Source organism: Neoarius graeffei, chromosome 12 (assembly GCF_027579695.1).
Source record: "Neoarius graeffei isolate fNeoGra1 chromosome 12, fNeoGra1.pri, whole genome shotgun sequence".
Classification (NCBI taxonomy): Eukaryota; Metazoa; Chordata; class Actinopteri; order Siluriformes; family Ariidae; genus Neoarius; species Neoarius graeffei.
In genome coordinates, this window is record NC_083580.1 from 9,215,166 (window position 1) to 9,232,519 (window position 17,354).

Consider the following 17,354-nt stretch of genomic DNA (forward strand, 5'->3'; position numbering starts at 1 on the left):
CATTTCTTTAGATGTGCCTAAGACTTTTGCACAGGACTGTATTTAACAAAAGATTCATTATATAGATTCTTTATTCAGGGTAGATAAAGATATGTTTAGAATTATTACAAATTCATTATTGCAGTATATTTTGATAAACCAGACTTCATCCATCATTTGGTTTCGATCCACACTTTATAAACTCAAGTCTGCTCAAATACTGCTAGGTTTTTCCCCCCACAATTTTTTTTTTTTAAATAATTTTCACCCAAGCAGATCACTAAAATGTTTCATTTTCCAAGGCCACATGGGTGAATGGTTTGGAAAATCCTCAAAGTCTTTGAAAACAGTGAAATATAATATATAAAAGAGTTGTTAGACCACCATGGAAATCATGACGTATATAGGGGACTATCAGCTTATTTTGTATATTCAACAGTTCATGATATGAAATAAAGATTTATTTTTCTATGGATTCCTAGTAATTTATGCAAATGAATAGAAAACGAAAATTCAAAAGATCTATCGAATCCTGCTATACCTTGACATCATCTTACCTCATAGAAGAACCTCATAGAAGTATTGCAGGTAGTTTTGTGTGGCTTTTGAATCATTTCCGATCTGTACGTGAAAAAAATAATAATAATCCAACATATTTATTGTAATAAAGATCTGAAAGTTCTTGTCTGTGATTGCTGTTAGTAAAACAAGCTTGAGCGCTGCAGTGTTTGCTCATCAGGATGCTCAGTGGATCATATATTCATGAGACAAATGCATTGACACTTACGTTTACAGCAGGAGTGTACCTCAAAACCCTGGTGTAGTTTGAGTTCGCCCGGTTCTGTGATTGTAGCCCGACTTCTCTGCCAGCTGAGAGAATATGACATACAGATAAGAGAATATAAAGTTGGAGAGAGAGAGAGAGAGAATGAAGAACGTTAACATGCATCCTGTAATTTATTCATTTTCCTGTGTAGTCAGTGTTTATATATGTTGATTGATTAAAGTTGTTTACAAAAGCCAATATAGTTTCAATTATGTGTGAATATTATAATATATGGTTTTTCATCATAATAAACTGTAAAGTTATCTTGCAAGAGAACGCTTTGTGATCTGTGTGTAGGTCTGTGGGCTGACCCAGGCTCCATTATGAGAAGAATGGCACACACACACACACACACACGGTCCTAAATTTATCCCCTGTAAAATCTGCTCCTACAATATCAAAAGAGGCAAGTTCATGTTAAAATTGCAGATATTTTCCCAGTCTGTTTCTTTGTATTAAAGGTTATAGTGCCATCTTGTGGTGTAAACATGAATAACCATTATATGAATTGAGGCTTATTGAAATATTTGTGGGCGGCACGGTGGTGTAGTGGTTAGCACTGTCGCCTCACAGCAAGAAGGTTCTGGGTTCAAGACTAGTGGCTGGTGAGGGCCTTTCTGTGTGGTGTTTGCATGTTCTCGCCGTGTCTGCATGGGTTTCCTCCGGGTGCTCCGGTTTCCCCTACAGTCCAAAGACATGCAGGTTAGGTTAACTGGTGACTCTAAATTGACCGTAGGTGTGAATGTGAGTGTGAATGGTTGTTTGTCTCTGTGTCAGCCCTGCGATGACCTGGCGACTTGTCCAGGGTGTACCCCACCTCTCACCCATAGTCAGCTGGGATAGGCTCCAGCTTGCCCGTGACCCTGTAGAACAGGATAAGTGGCTACAGATAATGGATGGATGGATTAACTATTTGTGTGGTGGTGCAGTGGTTAGCGCTGTTGCCTCATAGCAAAAATGTTCTGGGTTCGAGCCCAGTGGCCGATGGGGGCCTTTCTGTGTGGAGTTTCCATGTTCTCCTCATGCCTGTGTGGGTTTCCTTCCACAGTCCAAAAACAGGCTACTTTAAATTACCATCCGTGAGTGTAATTGGCTGTGTCTCTGTGATAGACTGGTGACGTGTCCAGGCTGTACCCTACCTCTCACACAATGTCAACTCGGATTGGCTCCAGCTCACCCACAATGGACAATAGATTTTAACAGAAGGAGGGAAATCAACAATCTCAAATATAAGGCAGAGGGGAACTGTCAGGGCCTTCTAGGTGTTCAGAGAGGCCCAAACATATCAGCATTTCAAATGTTATATTTAATTTATTTCATTCTTTAATTGCTTTCATTCTTTCATAATTTCATTAAAATTATTCTCTTCGAATTTGGCCTCATTTTCTATCAAATTTGCTCCAGAAATGAAAGGGTTACTGTCCTAAAAACATTAAAATTGAGTTACCCAATGAATTTTTTTTTTTTTTCATTTCTTGTCTCTAGGCTGAGAAGAGTTGAGAGCTGCTCACTCATTGGTTAGGACTTCATTGCCCGGACAGAAGGCCATGGCAGTGTATGTTTATGTAGGAAGTGACAGATGAATTAACCAATCAGATTTTGATTTATAGTGGGAGGGACCAAAAATGTATCGCCCTTGGCTTCTCGAAGGCCAAAGCGAGCTTAACTGCGAGTCGGTGCCGTCAGTGCAGCAGTGAAGTCACCTTCCAGCCAGTGTAGCGTTCATCAGTAGTGTTAGCAAATGCTAATAAAGCGGTCAAGCCAGTGCTATCTATCGAGAGCAAGTAGCACAGGCTAACGGCCGAGAAACTAAGATTTCTGTCTCCAGACTCTTCTTCCACGCATGCTTGCAATAGTATTTTTCACTCAGACTTAAGTATTCATTTCCCTCTGTAATTTACTGAGTTACTTTTAAAATCAACATCGACAACTCCACACAACGGAGCAACCTGGCAGCCTGCTGCTAATCCCTTGCAAACCCCTTTGCCCTGTTGCTTTTTTTGGTGTGTCTGGCTAAGTTTTGGCTGAGCTCAAGTCCCAGCTCTAATAATAATGATTTGCCACTGATATAAGGCATAACAAAAGAGTAAACTTCTTTTCCCACCCACCGTTTTCCAACAAGGTTTAGCCTCTTATAACGAGAAATGCAATATTGAAGTAGTGGAGACAACAAACACCTGACCGTTAGTGATCTACGAGATGATGCTTTTGACATCCTTATTAGCATGAAAGACTGAGCAGGTTGTGCAGACGAGGAAGTGAGAACTGGACAGACGAAATCACTAAAGTGCCGCTGCATCGCTCTGTTAAGGTTGCTAAACCCCACTGGCTCCACTATCAGCAGGTTGGAAACTGCTCACTGAAATGAAACGGAACCAACATTTAACATGAAAGAGAAGTAAAAAAAAAAAAAGTCATAGATCTCATAGAAGATCAAATTTTTAATTAATACATCTAGAATAGTCATTATTCTATCCACGTGCACTGGATATGAGCAATTGCACACTCTGATTGGCTACTCTACTACTAGGATATTAGCTCATATACCATAACAAAATGGCGGCGCGTGTTGCTGAACCAACTGAGGATGAAATAAAAACTCTACTCGAAAACAAAACCCGAAAAATACAAACAAAAAAAAGACACAACAAAATATGGAATAAAAGTATTTGATTGTAAGAACATATATTTTTTATTTTTCAAGAATTATTATTATTATAGCATTTTTCACAAACTGCTACTGTCATTTCGCCAGTTTGTTTACATTCTAGGCGGAAACGATTTTGTCGGACGTTTTGTATGAAGTTTTTATTTATTGAATTTGCAAAAAATAAAAATTAAAATGCTCTGTTTCTCAAAATCCAGTGAATGTGGATAGAATAAAACAGTTATTCCATGCAATCTCGTCATACATGGCTTATAGTCGACTCGGTGCTACGTGCCTCGTAGGCTATCAGCTCATGTACGACTTGATTTCGTGGAATAACTGTTAAATAGCTTATTATCTCATCTGGCTGACAGGCAATGAGCTTATGTCATCATGCGCTGTCTGTCATCCATCTGGCATTGTCCACATTTCACGAAAATCATTTCTTCTCTCTCAATTCTTCACTGATTTTTATTCTTTTTGGCAGGAAGGTAGGTCTGTCTGGGGTGCATATGGCTTCTACCCAAATTTCCATAATTGCAATTAATAATGAAGATATGGACTAATTAAGCCCTGACGAGCAGTTTCCATACAACTCACTTCTCCCTGAATTCTTCACCGATTTTGATTCTTTCTGGCATTAAGGTAGGGGGACCTAGGGTGCACAGAACTTCTACCCAGATTTGCTTCATTACAATTATTAAGGAAGTTATGGACTAATTAAGCCTTAATGAGCAGTTCAACAAAAATTGCTTCTTCTCAGTCAATTCCTCACCGTTTTGGATTCTTTCTGGCAAATAGGTTGGTATTCCTAGGGTGGATATAGCTTCTATATAGCCTGCAACATTTATTGCGCAAGGTGGCCCACTTCAAGTCAAGTCAAGTTTATTTGTATAGCGCTTTTAACAATATTGTTGCAAAGCAGCTTTACAGAATTTGAACGACTTAAAACATGAGCTAATTTTATCCCTAATCTATCCCCAATGAGCAAGCCTGTGGCGACGGTGGCAAGGAAAAACTCCCTCAGACGACATGAGGAAGAAACCTCGAGAGGAACCAGACTCAAAAGGGAACCCATCCTCATTTGGGCAACAACAGACAGCATGACTATAATATTAAACAGTTTTAACATGAAGTCAGTTTCGTTGATGTTATAAACTCTTCATTGATGGAAACTTGAGTGCAAAACTGTTCATGACAACTGCAGTCCTAAAGTTAGCAAGTCAGCTGTAGTCCTCAGCCATAAAAGCATTACTGTAAGTGTCCAGAGCGTCCTCCAGGTGTGACTTTCAACTGTCCTCATGGGGCCGTCCTCCACAGGAGCGATGCGATGAGACTCCAACCAGACACAGGGCACCAGGATGGATCAAGCAGGTCCGAGGAGCAGAAGAGGTCAGCATCTCGATCCCAGGACAAACATGTAACTCAGAGGGACAGATCGTTCCTTCTGGACAAGATGGAGCCAAAGTGAGCTATGCTGTCACTGATGGTCTCGTTACATTATGTTGCACTATCCACGCCAGACCTGCTTTTCCTTCAGCACAATCAATCCACCCAACTTTTGCACTCCTTTCTCTTTTCAGTCTGAAATCTGTTCACTAGGATGCTTTAAACATCTGGCTGCTGTGGGTTAGAGCCAGAACAGATTCCTTAAAACCCCCCCATATAAAGAGAGAGAGAGAAAGAGAGAGAGAAGAAATAAAGTGAAGAAAGCAATAGATGAGAATGTAACTACGGGTAGAGTGAGAAAAGGGAAATATAAGAGAGGGGTGACAGAGAAAACTGGATTAAAACGAAGACAACAGCATTGAGCGAGAGACAGAAAGAGAAAGATATGGCACTGTTCCCATGCTGCAGGCTGCCTTCAGGTCAGTGAGACTTCTCTTCATTCGGCTACTTAATCTCTCTTGCTCACTTTTTCCTGGCTTGCACACTTATCCAGAGCCGATCTTTTTCTTTCTGCTCACACTCCTAATCTATAATGTTTCTCTCTTGCATTTTCAATGTTCTTTCATCAATATATTTTAGCATTTACACTGCTGTGTCCCTTTCCAAGTTGTTTAAAAGTTAGGGGGGGAAAAAAACCCAGATGCATGCTATCACTGAACGGCTTGCAGGGACATTTTGAAGTGTGCATTCCTTTCATTTTCTGCTCCCTGCAGGATCTCAGCACAGCACACACGAAGATGTTGATACATTGACCAAATGTTTTCAGTTCAACTGGTTTAATGCACAAGTTCAAATTGGCATGCATGAAGTTGTACGACAATGTGCAGTTAAGTTTAATACAGTATCAAAGGTCTGATATGCATCAAACCTCTTCTGTTCACTACTATCTTCATTTTCATGTGTTACACTTCAGAATGGTATGGAAGTGCATATTATTCGAATGCTTACGTGATGCTATATTCTTACAGGATTTTCTTTTGGGAATCGGAAGCCACTGCTTGTCTTGGGTGTATGCCTTCTCGCTGGATTGATCTGTAAGTGCAGTACTTTGTCCATGTCACAATTTTGAAATCAATCAAATCAAAGAGGCTCCAAGACCTCTTAGGCCACAGGCACATTCCTGAGCCAAACAGGGTGATAATTTGTCACTGGCTTGAAGAAATTTGTGTCAAATGAACATACGTCACATGAATTTCTCTCATATTTGATTGATAAGATTCACTTTTTAAAAGTTTTACCTCAAAATAATCCAAGACACTTCCGTAAACAAAGTGCTTTACATAAAACAGAGCGAACGATACTCAATCCATAAACTGACCATTATTTATCATTTATAATAACCTTTGTGTATATACAGTATAGCAGTTTGTGCATAAATAAGTATATTTTCAACTCTACTAAACCCTACAGAACCCTTGGGACACTATGTACAGTATGTATTTTCAGATCCAGATGCATAAAGTTGATAGAAGTAAATACTATTCGCCTAGGGGGTGAATACTTATGCAACTAACAGTTGTCTGCTTTTTATGTTTAAGTACCCTTAAACATAAGGTGTAAATCAAATGGTAAAAATCTCAGTTAGAGTACGACATAATGTTTGAGTTGTGGGGGGGGAATACTTATGCAAGGCATGCTCGAATCCTACAGCATTGTTTCCCCTATCCAACCCTTTTAGAAAGGAAAAAAAACTCTTAAAGAACCATTTCTGAGAGTGTATAACTTGCTCTGCTGATATTCGACAGAGTTTCACAGCACTATACACTATATGGCCAAAAATATGTGGACATGAGACAGGCTTGTAGTACTCGGGTCCAGGACTTGGACTCGAGTCTGACTCATGCCCTAATTTTAAGGACTCGTGACTTGACTTGGACTTGAGCACTGATGACTCGGACTTGGACTCAGACTCGTAAATTGGAGATGAGGAACAAGCTAACGTCAATGGCGCTAAAATGCCTGGAGAGAACGCCCCTAGGATTGTCCCCTTTGCTTATACAGTGGGGAAAAATGCACTGCTACAGTGGGGCAAAAAAGTATTTAGTCAGTCACCAATTGTGCAAGTTCTCCCACTTAAAAAGATGAGAGAGGCCTGTAATTTTCATCATAGGTATACCTCAACTATGAGAGACAGAATGAGAAAAAAAATCCAGAAAATCACATTGTCTGATTTTTAAAGAATTTATTTGCAAATTATGGTGGAAAATAAGTATTTGGTCAATAACAAAAGTTCATCTCAATACTTTGTTATATACCCTTTGTTGGCAATGACAGAGGTCAAACGTTTTCTGTAAGTCTTCACAAGGTTTTCACACACTGTTGCTGGTATTTTGGCCCATTCCTCCATGCAGATCTCCTCTAGAGCAGTGATGTTTTGGGGCTGTGGCTGGGCAACACGGACTTTCAACTCCCTCCAAAGATTTTCTATGGGGTTGAAATCTGGAGACTGGCTAGGCCACTCCAGGACCTTGAAATGCTTCTTACGAAGCCACTCCTTCGTTGCCCGGGCGGTGTGTTTGGGATCATTATCATGCTGAAAGACCCAGCCACGTTTCATCTTCAATGCCATTGCTGATGGAAGGAGGTTTTCACTCAAAATCTCACGATACATGGCCCCATTCATTCTTTCCTTTACACGGATCAGTCGTCCTGGTCCCTTTGCAGAAAAACAGCCCCAAAGCATGATGTTTCCACCCCCATGCTTCACAGTAGGTATGGTGTTCTTTGGATGCAACTCAGCATTCTTTCTCCTCCAAACACGACAAGTTGAGTTTTTACCAAAAAGTTCTATTTTGGTTTCATCTGACCATATGACATTCTTCCAATCCTCTTCTGGATCATCCAAATGCTCTCTAGCAAACTTCAGATGGGCCTGGACATGTACTGGCTTAAGCAGGGGGACATGTCTGGCACTGCAGGATTTGAGTCCCTGGCGGCGTAGTGTGTTACTGATGGTAGCCTTTGTTACTTTGGTCCCAGCTCTCTGCAGGTCATTCACTAGGTCCCCCCATGTGGTTCTGGGATTTTTGCTCACCGTTCTTGTGATCATTTTGACCCCACGGGGTGAGATCTTGCGTGGAGCCCCAGATCGAGGGAGATTATTAGTGGTCTTGTATGTCTTCCATTTTCTAATAATTGCTCCCACAGTTGATTTCTTCACACTAAGCTGCTTACCTATTGCAGATTCAGTCTTCCCAGCCTGGTGCAGGTCTACAAATTTGTTTCTGGTGTCCTTTGACAGCTCTTTGGTCTTGGCCATAGTGGAGTTTGGAGTGTGACTGTTTGAGGTTGTGGACAGGTGTCTTTTATACTGATAACGAGTTCAAACAGGTGCCATTAATACAGGTAACGAGTGGAGGACAGAGGAGCCTCTTAAAGAAGTTGTTACAGGTCTGTGAGAGCCAGAAATCTTGCTTGTTTGTAGGTGACCAAATACTTATTTTACCGAGGAATTTACCAATTAATTCATTAAAAATTCTACAATGTGATTTCCTGGATTCTTTCCCCCCATTCTGTCTCTCATAGTTGAAGTGTATCTATGATGACAATTACAGGCCTCTCTCATCTTTTTAAGTGGGAGAACTTGCACGATTGGTGGCTGACTAAATACTTTTTTGCCCCACTGTATGTGTTCTATATGTGGAAGAACTATCGAGGAGATGACGGGGACAACCTCGAACTTCAGTCGTCATTTGGCAAGACTCCACCCAGAGAAGGAAGTGACACGCTATGTTCATTGCTCTGTTGATAGTGGGCGGGGCTTGCTGAGCAATGAACAAGCTTTTTATCTGTAGCCTATTAACTAAGGCCCTGTCCACACGGCAACGGATTCAGGTGAATCTGATAAAATTGTTTATCATTTCAGCCTGGTGTCCACACGGCACCGGCGTTTTGGGTGCCCCAAAACAAAATCTTTTGAGAACGGGTTCCAGAGTGGAAAGATCTGGCAACGGCGCCGTTGCGAAGTCGTCTGGATGAGTAGAACGGATTTGTTTACGATGACGTCACAACCACATGTGCTTCATGCTGGGTAGAAGTGTAACGAACTCGATGCGAGTTGTCAACAAATCCTATAACTTGGTTCATGAAACGCGCTTACAAAATATTTTCACTGTGAATATTTATTGTGTAATGGTGCAAAGTGAGAGAGAGAGAGAGAGAGAGAGAGAGAGAGAGAGAGAGAGAGAATAGCCCTTAGGGCAGAGTCAATCCCGCCAGCAAAAATAGGGGAAAAAAGGAGCGATCTCACCTCTTCAGATGTTGGTTTAAGTCCTACAATACATTCCTCAAAAAGGGCGTAGAAGAACAAATTAATCCATCAACGTGTAGCATTCAATTTATTCCGGACCATTAAAGACGCCGCCTTCCGCGTAGAATCATACGTCATCCTCGCCGCCATATTGGATGGGGCAAAGTGGAGAATAAAGATGCCTCATTCATGTGCTGCGTTTAACTGTACCAACAGGTTTGCCGTCCAAACGAGATCACATGGGATTACCTTTCACAGGTGAGACTGGAAAAATACTTTTCATTGTATTTGGTCATTATAACGTAATTTTACGAACAGATTTTTCTGACTTTGTGGCTAATATGAAGTCTCGCGCATAATAGTTTATGCGCATGCGTCCTTATTTCTTCTATTGTTCTGTGTCTCTGATGGGACCGTCTTACAGCGCACCTAGAGGTGTGGCATGTGTATTGCATCGTTTTCAGCAAGCGTTGCGTTGCCATATGTACCTGATATTTTACTGATCCGTTGCCCATGTGGACGCGATATTTTTTTTTTTTTTTAAATCTCGTTGCCATTGTCGTGTGGATGTAGCCTAAAATGGGGCAGTTGAGCAGGAACGTTAGTCCAACACAGTAGCAGAGACGCTTTCACATAAAGGCAGCAACAGCCACCGTCAAATGGTGTGGGTGGAGTCTTGTTCTCGGACTCGACTCGAAATTTTCTTTAATGACTTGGACTTGGGGCGGCACGGTGGTGTAGTGGTTAGCGCTGTCGCCTCACAGCAAGAAGGTCCGGGTTCAAGCCCCATGGCCGGCGAGGGCCTTTCTGTGCGGAGTTTGCATGTTCTCCCCGTGTCCGCGTGGGTTTCCTCCGGGTGCTCCGGTTTCCCCCACAGTCCAAAGACATGCAGGTTAGGTTAACTGGTGACTCTAAATTGACCGTAGATGTGAGTGTGAATGGTTGTCTGTGTCTATGTGTCAGCCCTGTGATGACCTGGCGACTTGTCCAGGGTGTACCCCGCCTTTCGCCCGTAGTCAGCTGGGATAGGCTCCAGCTTGCCTGCGACCCTGTAGAAGGATAAAGCGGCTAGAGATAATGAGATGAGAATGAGATGAGACTTGGACTTGAACACTGAGGACTCGAGACTGGACTCGGACTTGAGGTTTAGTGACTCGATTACAACACTGACACCAGACCATCACTTCCACATGTAGATCTTCCCAAACTGTTGCCACAAAAGTCAAAGCACACAATTGCATGGATTAAAGCAAAAAAAAATTATTTGACTGAAAATTTACGGGGGGTGTTATGGGTGGATTTCGATGAAATTCTACGGGGCGGGGGGAGGTTATGGGTGGATTTAGATGAAATTCTGAGAATGGTTAACTTAGAACTGATAACTTTATTATCAATTAATTAATGGATTAATATATTCAATTTATTGCACTTTATTTCCACTGCTTCCGTATATTATTTCTTTGTGGCAAACCACACAAATGCAAGCGCCTGGAATGTTTAGTTTTTTGCACCATGAACTAAATGGCTTTCCGTTTTCACCTATTTCGTACAGCCAAGCCCACCTCCACTTGTTTTTTACACCTTTATCGATGGCAGACACATCAGTGCCTTCTTTCATGTAAAGCGCATCCATGCTGCCGAAACCGAAAGCAGAATGACATGCTCCTCTATAGAGTGCTTCGAGGTCAGCGTGAACCCAGCGGCGGCCATATTGGAAGTCAAAGGTCGCTGTGTCAGTGCATTGTTGTTGTTCAGCGAAGCAAAAAGGGGTGACAATGCCAAATATGTGCGTCATTGTTGGCTGTAGTAGCCGGGGGGAAAAGGGTGGCAAAAGCTTCTACAGACTCCCTAAAGTCGTGACTAACCAGGGAATTGCAGCACAGGAGAAAAGCGAACGGAGGAGACGACAGTGGCTGGCTGCCATCAACCGCTCAAATTTAGGACAACTTGACTGTATCCGGATTTGTTCTGATCACTTTGTGACAGGTAGGTTAATATTGTCTTGAATTTCATAGTTACTAAAATAGTTACTAAAATAGTTATTTTAATTTCATAGTTACCGGTAGCATCCAGTATGCCGGCTGTTGTGTGACCGTCGTTCTTTCCCTCAGTCTCGTGGCCGTTTCAACATAAAACAACAGGGAAGCAACATGGGAGCAACATTCCCCAAGTCCAGCAATGCAGTTGCAATGTGCACACAAAATAGCATGTCTCTTGTCAACTATTATCCAGGGGTGTAGACTAGGCTGGGACAGTCTCTGCGAGTGTAACACTTTCCCTCTGATCACTTTTGTCTCTCCGTCTTCAGCAGTCAACACCGACACATCGCGGACCCAACCGGACACAAATCTATTGTATGCTTCCATACTCTTGTAGTTCTGGAAATCCTTTAGTTCACAAAATGGACTTGGGTGAAACACCGGATAGTTCACAAGATCGATGTATGTCACATGTGGCAACAAGCTGGGGTCAGCTTTCCATTCCTTCTCACTAACCGTGTATGGATCTACATTCCCAATGAAACGTACCTTCTCAGCATAACGCTCCCGTGCCTGCTTATCTAAACTATCACAGTAGTGCTTCATCACTTCAGCTGTCTAAATTCTTAAAAAATCCAAGCTTCTAAGCCCTCTAACGCGGAAACGAATCGGTGAATGTGTACTCTATGAGCACTCTGGAGCGAGTGACTTCCAAGATGGCCGCGCGGACCGCAGTGTTACAATTTTTAGCATCATCTCGGAGCACTCTATTCTCGACGTCAATATAGAAAAAAGTTTGGATCTTCGCTTAAATTAAAATTGGGGTTTGACCTTACTTTGTGTTGAATACGACTTCAAAAACAATTCAAGATTTTATTAAGAGAAATATTGTGGCCAACACGAGTGTTAAGTTACCTAAAAGATCGCGTGAAGTTGGCTGCTATCTACTTTGCGTTCGTTCTCATTTTCCTCCATCATTTCATAGGCCAGAAACAGATGTTTTGACGTAATTTAACTTAGTAGGCCATGATTATTATTTAACCGTAGTCTTCTAGACATTTTGACTGTTTGGGGCATTGAACGCTGGTGTATGATTTTCAGGGAATAAAGTTTAGCGCATGTCGGAACATCATTGCGCTCGCAGCCTCCAACTCCTCAAACGTCCTTTAAATTGTGATATAACGTAGGCTATAAGGCACGGTTCTAACATACCTTACACATTGGCCTAAAGAAAATAATAATTGTTGGGGCGTCTGCTGATTTGTTAGCTATAAATTTAGGTCTAATTACTTCTGACAGTCTGCAAGCATTGCACCGTCGGGTCTTCAAGTCTGGCTGAAGCAGAGGAGCGGGCTTTCCGGGGTTTATTTTTTAACATGCTCTATTTCTATATGTCCAAGTTTGAACTAAGTCATTTTGGCAAGATTTAATTTAATACAAAACAGAAATGGTCAGACACAAGCACGCCAAGCACATGGGAATGTATTTTGCCAATTTTGACAGCGCATGTTTTTTTAATGCCGCACCGTAGACAGCGAACGTTTAAACATGATCAAACATAGGAAATGAACGACACAAAGCATGGCTCAAAAACAAAAAAGTTAAATAAACCCTGCTGATAGTTGATGGTGTTGCAACACATCAGTGTTATAACCCAATCTCTACCCAACCACCCGTCATTTTAATTCTCCTCGGATCAGCACCGACCTCATATTTGGCCTTGGGAGAGTTCAGTTGACGGAAATCCATCACACGACGGAAAACTTTAATCCATGCAATTGTATAGAACCTCATTGTATACTGGAGCATTACAAACACCTTTCACAGAAACTAAAGGACCCAAACCTGTTCCAGCACGACCATGCCCCTGTACACTAAGCAACCTCCGTGAAGACATGGCTTGCCAAGGCTGGAGTGGAAGAAATTGACTGGCCTACACAGAGCCCTGACCTCAACCTCTCTGAACACCTTTGGGACGAATTAGAAGACTGACTGCATGAAAGGCTTCCTTGCCCGACATCACTAATGCTGTCTGAAGGCCTTCCCAGAAGACATCATATAAATATCACACACTGATGCAGCAGTGAGAGATCACGATGACATTGCAATGATATCAGAAATGTATGACAGCATAATTATACAGTATCATGTCCTGACTGGGTGTGGATTGGTCAAGTGTCCACATACTTTTGGCCATATAGTGTAAGAAACTGATCAAGTAGGTCAATAGTGTTCCTAGGATTTTGTCTAAAACAGTGCATATTTAAGATCTTCTAGATATTCTGTCAACAGAGGTTCGAGTGATCCTGATAATCAGCAGCAAAACAGGATATAAAACTTCAAGACTGATAAAATAAGCAGAATGTAGGTCAGAAAAGTGATATTTCATTCTAAAACAACATTAAAATCAGTAACCTTGCTAAATAAAACATTGGTAATTTCCTTTTGTGGACTAGCTCTGTTAATAAAATCGCTCTCGCTGCATCTGCACTTTGGGGAGTTGCTGCATCAAGGCGCATTGATAAGTGCAGACAGAGCAACAACCATTTTATTAAATGGTGTCAGTCCTGTTAAGGAAATAACCATCATCTCTATTTTTGTCTGGAGCTCTAGTTACTGAGTCTCATGTTCTTGTGGAGCAAAAGATCACTTTAAGGGCCTTAAATGTCAAAAGCATGAAGGAGTATTACCCAGAAGTTATATGCTTACATGTCTATTTCATACTGTCCAAGCAGCTGGAACACCCCTGCTGAGCAAAACATAATAAGTATTGTTCTATTTCTTAACTGGTTCTGGTGTAATGATTCCCACTGGACATTTTGTAACAAAATCGAACTATTATAGTTGGGTTCCACTTGTTCATACAGCTATGTATATTGAACAATAGGCCATTTGCAGGAATTAGTCACGTGTCAATTTTCCCCATAGCAACAAGCCCGTGGCGGGCAAGCTAACTTGAAATTCCTTGACAATCATAAGAGTTTAGCCTAGGTCACAACCGGACGTACGATTTTTTTGCGGACGTGCAATTTTTGGCGTTTCCCAAATCACTGCGGTTTTTTTTGTTCGTGGAGAAAGACACACGTTGGCCGCAAGTTTGTCTTGCAACCTGAAAAAAACGTAAGCGCCCGTAGAGTTTGTTTGACATGACAAAGAACCTCTGCGGCCAGTCTACGGCTCGAAAATCAGCACGTCACACGCACACCCTCCGTGCGTTTCACGCGCACCCTCCGTGTGTTTCTTGCGTTTTTTGCACGTAGACCGGCCGTAGGAGCACGTACGGCCGGTTGTGACCGAGGCATTTGACTGATGATGCAAAGCAATCCAGTTCTATCATAGCTGTTTTTACCTTTTCTACTGTCTTTTTTGACCCGAATTTTCATATGTACTTGGAAAAAGCTTGTGGCTTTAATTTCTGTCATAAGTTAAAGCGAATCATTGGCCGCAAAAGAGAGTTTTTTGGACTCAAGTTGGTCGCCGCTGAAAGAAATTCACGTGCGAAATGGCGGATTTCTCAGGTATGTTTATAACTTATAATTCCTCCTTTTCTACCTTTATCATTCGCTTAATGTGTGAAGGTTCTTGAAAATAAATACAGATATATCTGTAGATGTGTTTTTAGCCGATAAGAAGCAGATTTATTAGCATCATGATTCGCTTTAACTTACGACAGAAGTTAAAACCACAAACTTTTTCCAAGTACACACGAAAATTAGGGTCAAAAAAGACAGTAGAAAAGGTAAAAACAGCTATTATAGAACTGGATTGCTTCGCATCGCCCGTCAAACTCTTATGGTTGTCAAGGAATGTCAAGTTAGCTTGCCCACCACGGGCTTGTTGCTATGGGGAAAATTGACACGTGACCAATTCCTGCAAATGGCCTATTATTCTATGAAATCGGGTCGTACCGTACATGAGCTGATGGCCGACGAAGCGCGTAGCACCGAATCGGCTATAAGCGATGTACGACGAGATTGAGTGGAATAACTGTTTTATTCTATCCACATTCACTGGATTTTGAGAAACAAGCATTTTTATTTTTATTTTTTGCAAATTTAATAAATAAAAACTTTATACAAAACAGCCGACAAAATCATTTCCAATTAGAATGTAAACAAACCAGCGACATAACAGTAGCAGTTTGTGAAAAATGCTATAATAATAATAATAATAATAATTCTTGGAAAAAAATTTTTTAAAGAGATATGTTCTTGCCATCAAATACTTTCATTCCATATTTTGTTGCTTTTTTAGTATTTTAGGGTTTTTGTTTTCGTGTCAAGTTTTTATTTCATTCTTGGTTGGTTCAGCAACGTGCAGCTATTTTCTTTTCCTTCTTCTTTAGGTTTTTTTTTTGGTGGTTGGCAAACCAACTTGAAGGTGCATTACTGCCACCAACTGGGCTGGAGTGTGGAACAGAAGATTTTTTTTGGGGGGGGGAGACGACGACTATATTCTTTTAGCTATTTCTGGTTTTTTAAATACTTTATAACAAAGCGATATATCCGACTTGATGCGCTCCGCCATTTTGTTTTTCTCTACTCATGGTATATGAGCTGATATCCTAGTAGTAGAGTAGCCAATCAGAGCGTGCGATTGCTCATATCCAGTGAATGTGGATAGCGTAATATCAAATATATGTATACCAAAGCATGGGCAATAACAAGTTATTGTAGCTACAATTAGTGTAAGTCATAAGTTAAGAATTCTTAAGAAATGGTTGTACTCATGAAATTTGCTTCAGACTTTCTAAGGGAGAAGAGAGCATCTGCTGTTCCTATATCGTCCATGTCTCTGTTCTCGGGAGTGGAGCAAAGACGATCAGGATTGTATGGTAAAGAGGTTCCTGTGATGACACCATGGGGTGCCCCTTTGGTGTGGGGGGACAGTGAGTCCGCGGTCTGGCGCAGAGAAGGGTTTGCCAAGCTTAATGCCCGCACTGGCCTGGCAATCCTGGCAATTGGGAACTATAATCACTACTTACAACGTCTCCTGTCTTCTGCTGAACTCTACTTCCTGCTCAATTTCTATGTCACTTACTATGTCTTGACTGACAGGCCACAAGAGCTGGATCCTCCCCTGAAGCTGGGGCTAAACAGGGAGCTGCGTGTCATTCCTGTGGCTGAGATGCCAGGCTGGGACAGGCTCGGTCTGCGGCGCATGGCTTTGCTCGCAACCCTCATCAAGGAGCAGATAAATCTGGAAATGGATTATGTCTACTGCATTGACGTTGACCAGGAATTCACAAACCCGGTTGGCACAGAGATCTTGGGGAAGCTGACGGCCACAATCCATCCTTTGTTCTATGGAAAACCTAGGTACTCTTACCCCTACGAGAAGAACCCAGACTCACAAGCTTATGTCGCAGAGCGGGAAGGTGACTATTACTATAGCTCTGAGTTCTATGGAGGCCTGTGCTCCAAGGTGTTAGCCATGGTTCAGACATGCTCCCTGCTCATCCTACGGGACCAGGAGAATGGAGTACAAGCCCAAGAATTAGAAGAGAGTTACCTGAACCGCTATTTGATCAACCATAGACCCACATGTGTCCTTTCACCAGAGTACAACTGGTGGGAGTCACCTGGAGTCCATGAAGTGCCCACTCAGAGGCTGCACTCTATAGGGAGACAATGCCGATCAACTGGCAACTACAAGGGCGATACAAACATTTGCTGAGGAGAGGAAAGAAGAGGACAACCGGAATACTTGTGTTGATGACAAAAAATATTTGATTGCTGTAATGATATCAATGTATGCCAAATACTAGTGTTAGATATATTTTTACTGGAATTCATCCACAAACAAGAGTTGCGGAGGGGAAAAAATCCTAATTTTGCATTATTGTATCCAATTTAGTAGATATTGAACAGCTTTCTAACTAATTGGGTAATTTATAGGTTGGACAAGAATTCTACATAAATTCTACATAAAACATTGTAGAACCTGACAAAGGGCTTGGAAAACTGTAAAAATGTTGTGGATAACATAGCTAGTGTTGCACTTCATTTCAGTATAGAGGTGCTTTTTTTAAACAAACAGTTAAACTAATATGTACTCAGGGTTCTAACTAGACTAAAATATCAGCTTAGTGGCACCAGTCATAACAGCCGGGGGTGCGGGAGCCACCTTAGGACCCTGAAAGCTCACAGGTTCTACACGCTCAGAGATGCATTCTTGTGCATTTCCTGGCACTTGCAGGCCTCTGTGAAAGTCACTCTTTTTTGG

The 17,354-nt window shown here is 41.7% G+C and overlaps 1 protein-coding gene across 1 annotated transcript; it reads left to right on the top strand.

Moving 5' to 3' along the window:
- Positions 1-5,154: 5,154 nt before the first annotated feature.
- On the top strand, positions 5,155-17,087 carry LOC132894864 (histo-blood group ABO system transferase-like). The gene is made up of 3 exons (XM_060934986.1): positions 5,155-5,320; positions 5,870-5,935; positions 15,874-17,087. Exons 1-3 carry the CDS (start codon positions 5,287-5,289, stop codon positions 16,803-16,805), a joined length of 1,032 nt encoding a protein of 343 aa, XP_060790969.1. The 5' UTR covers positions 5,155-5,286; the 3' UTR covers positions 16,806-17,087.
- The last annotated feature ends 267 nt before the right edge of the window (positions 17,088-17,354 follow it).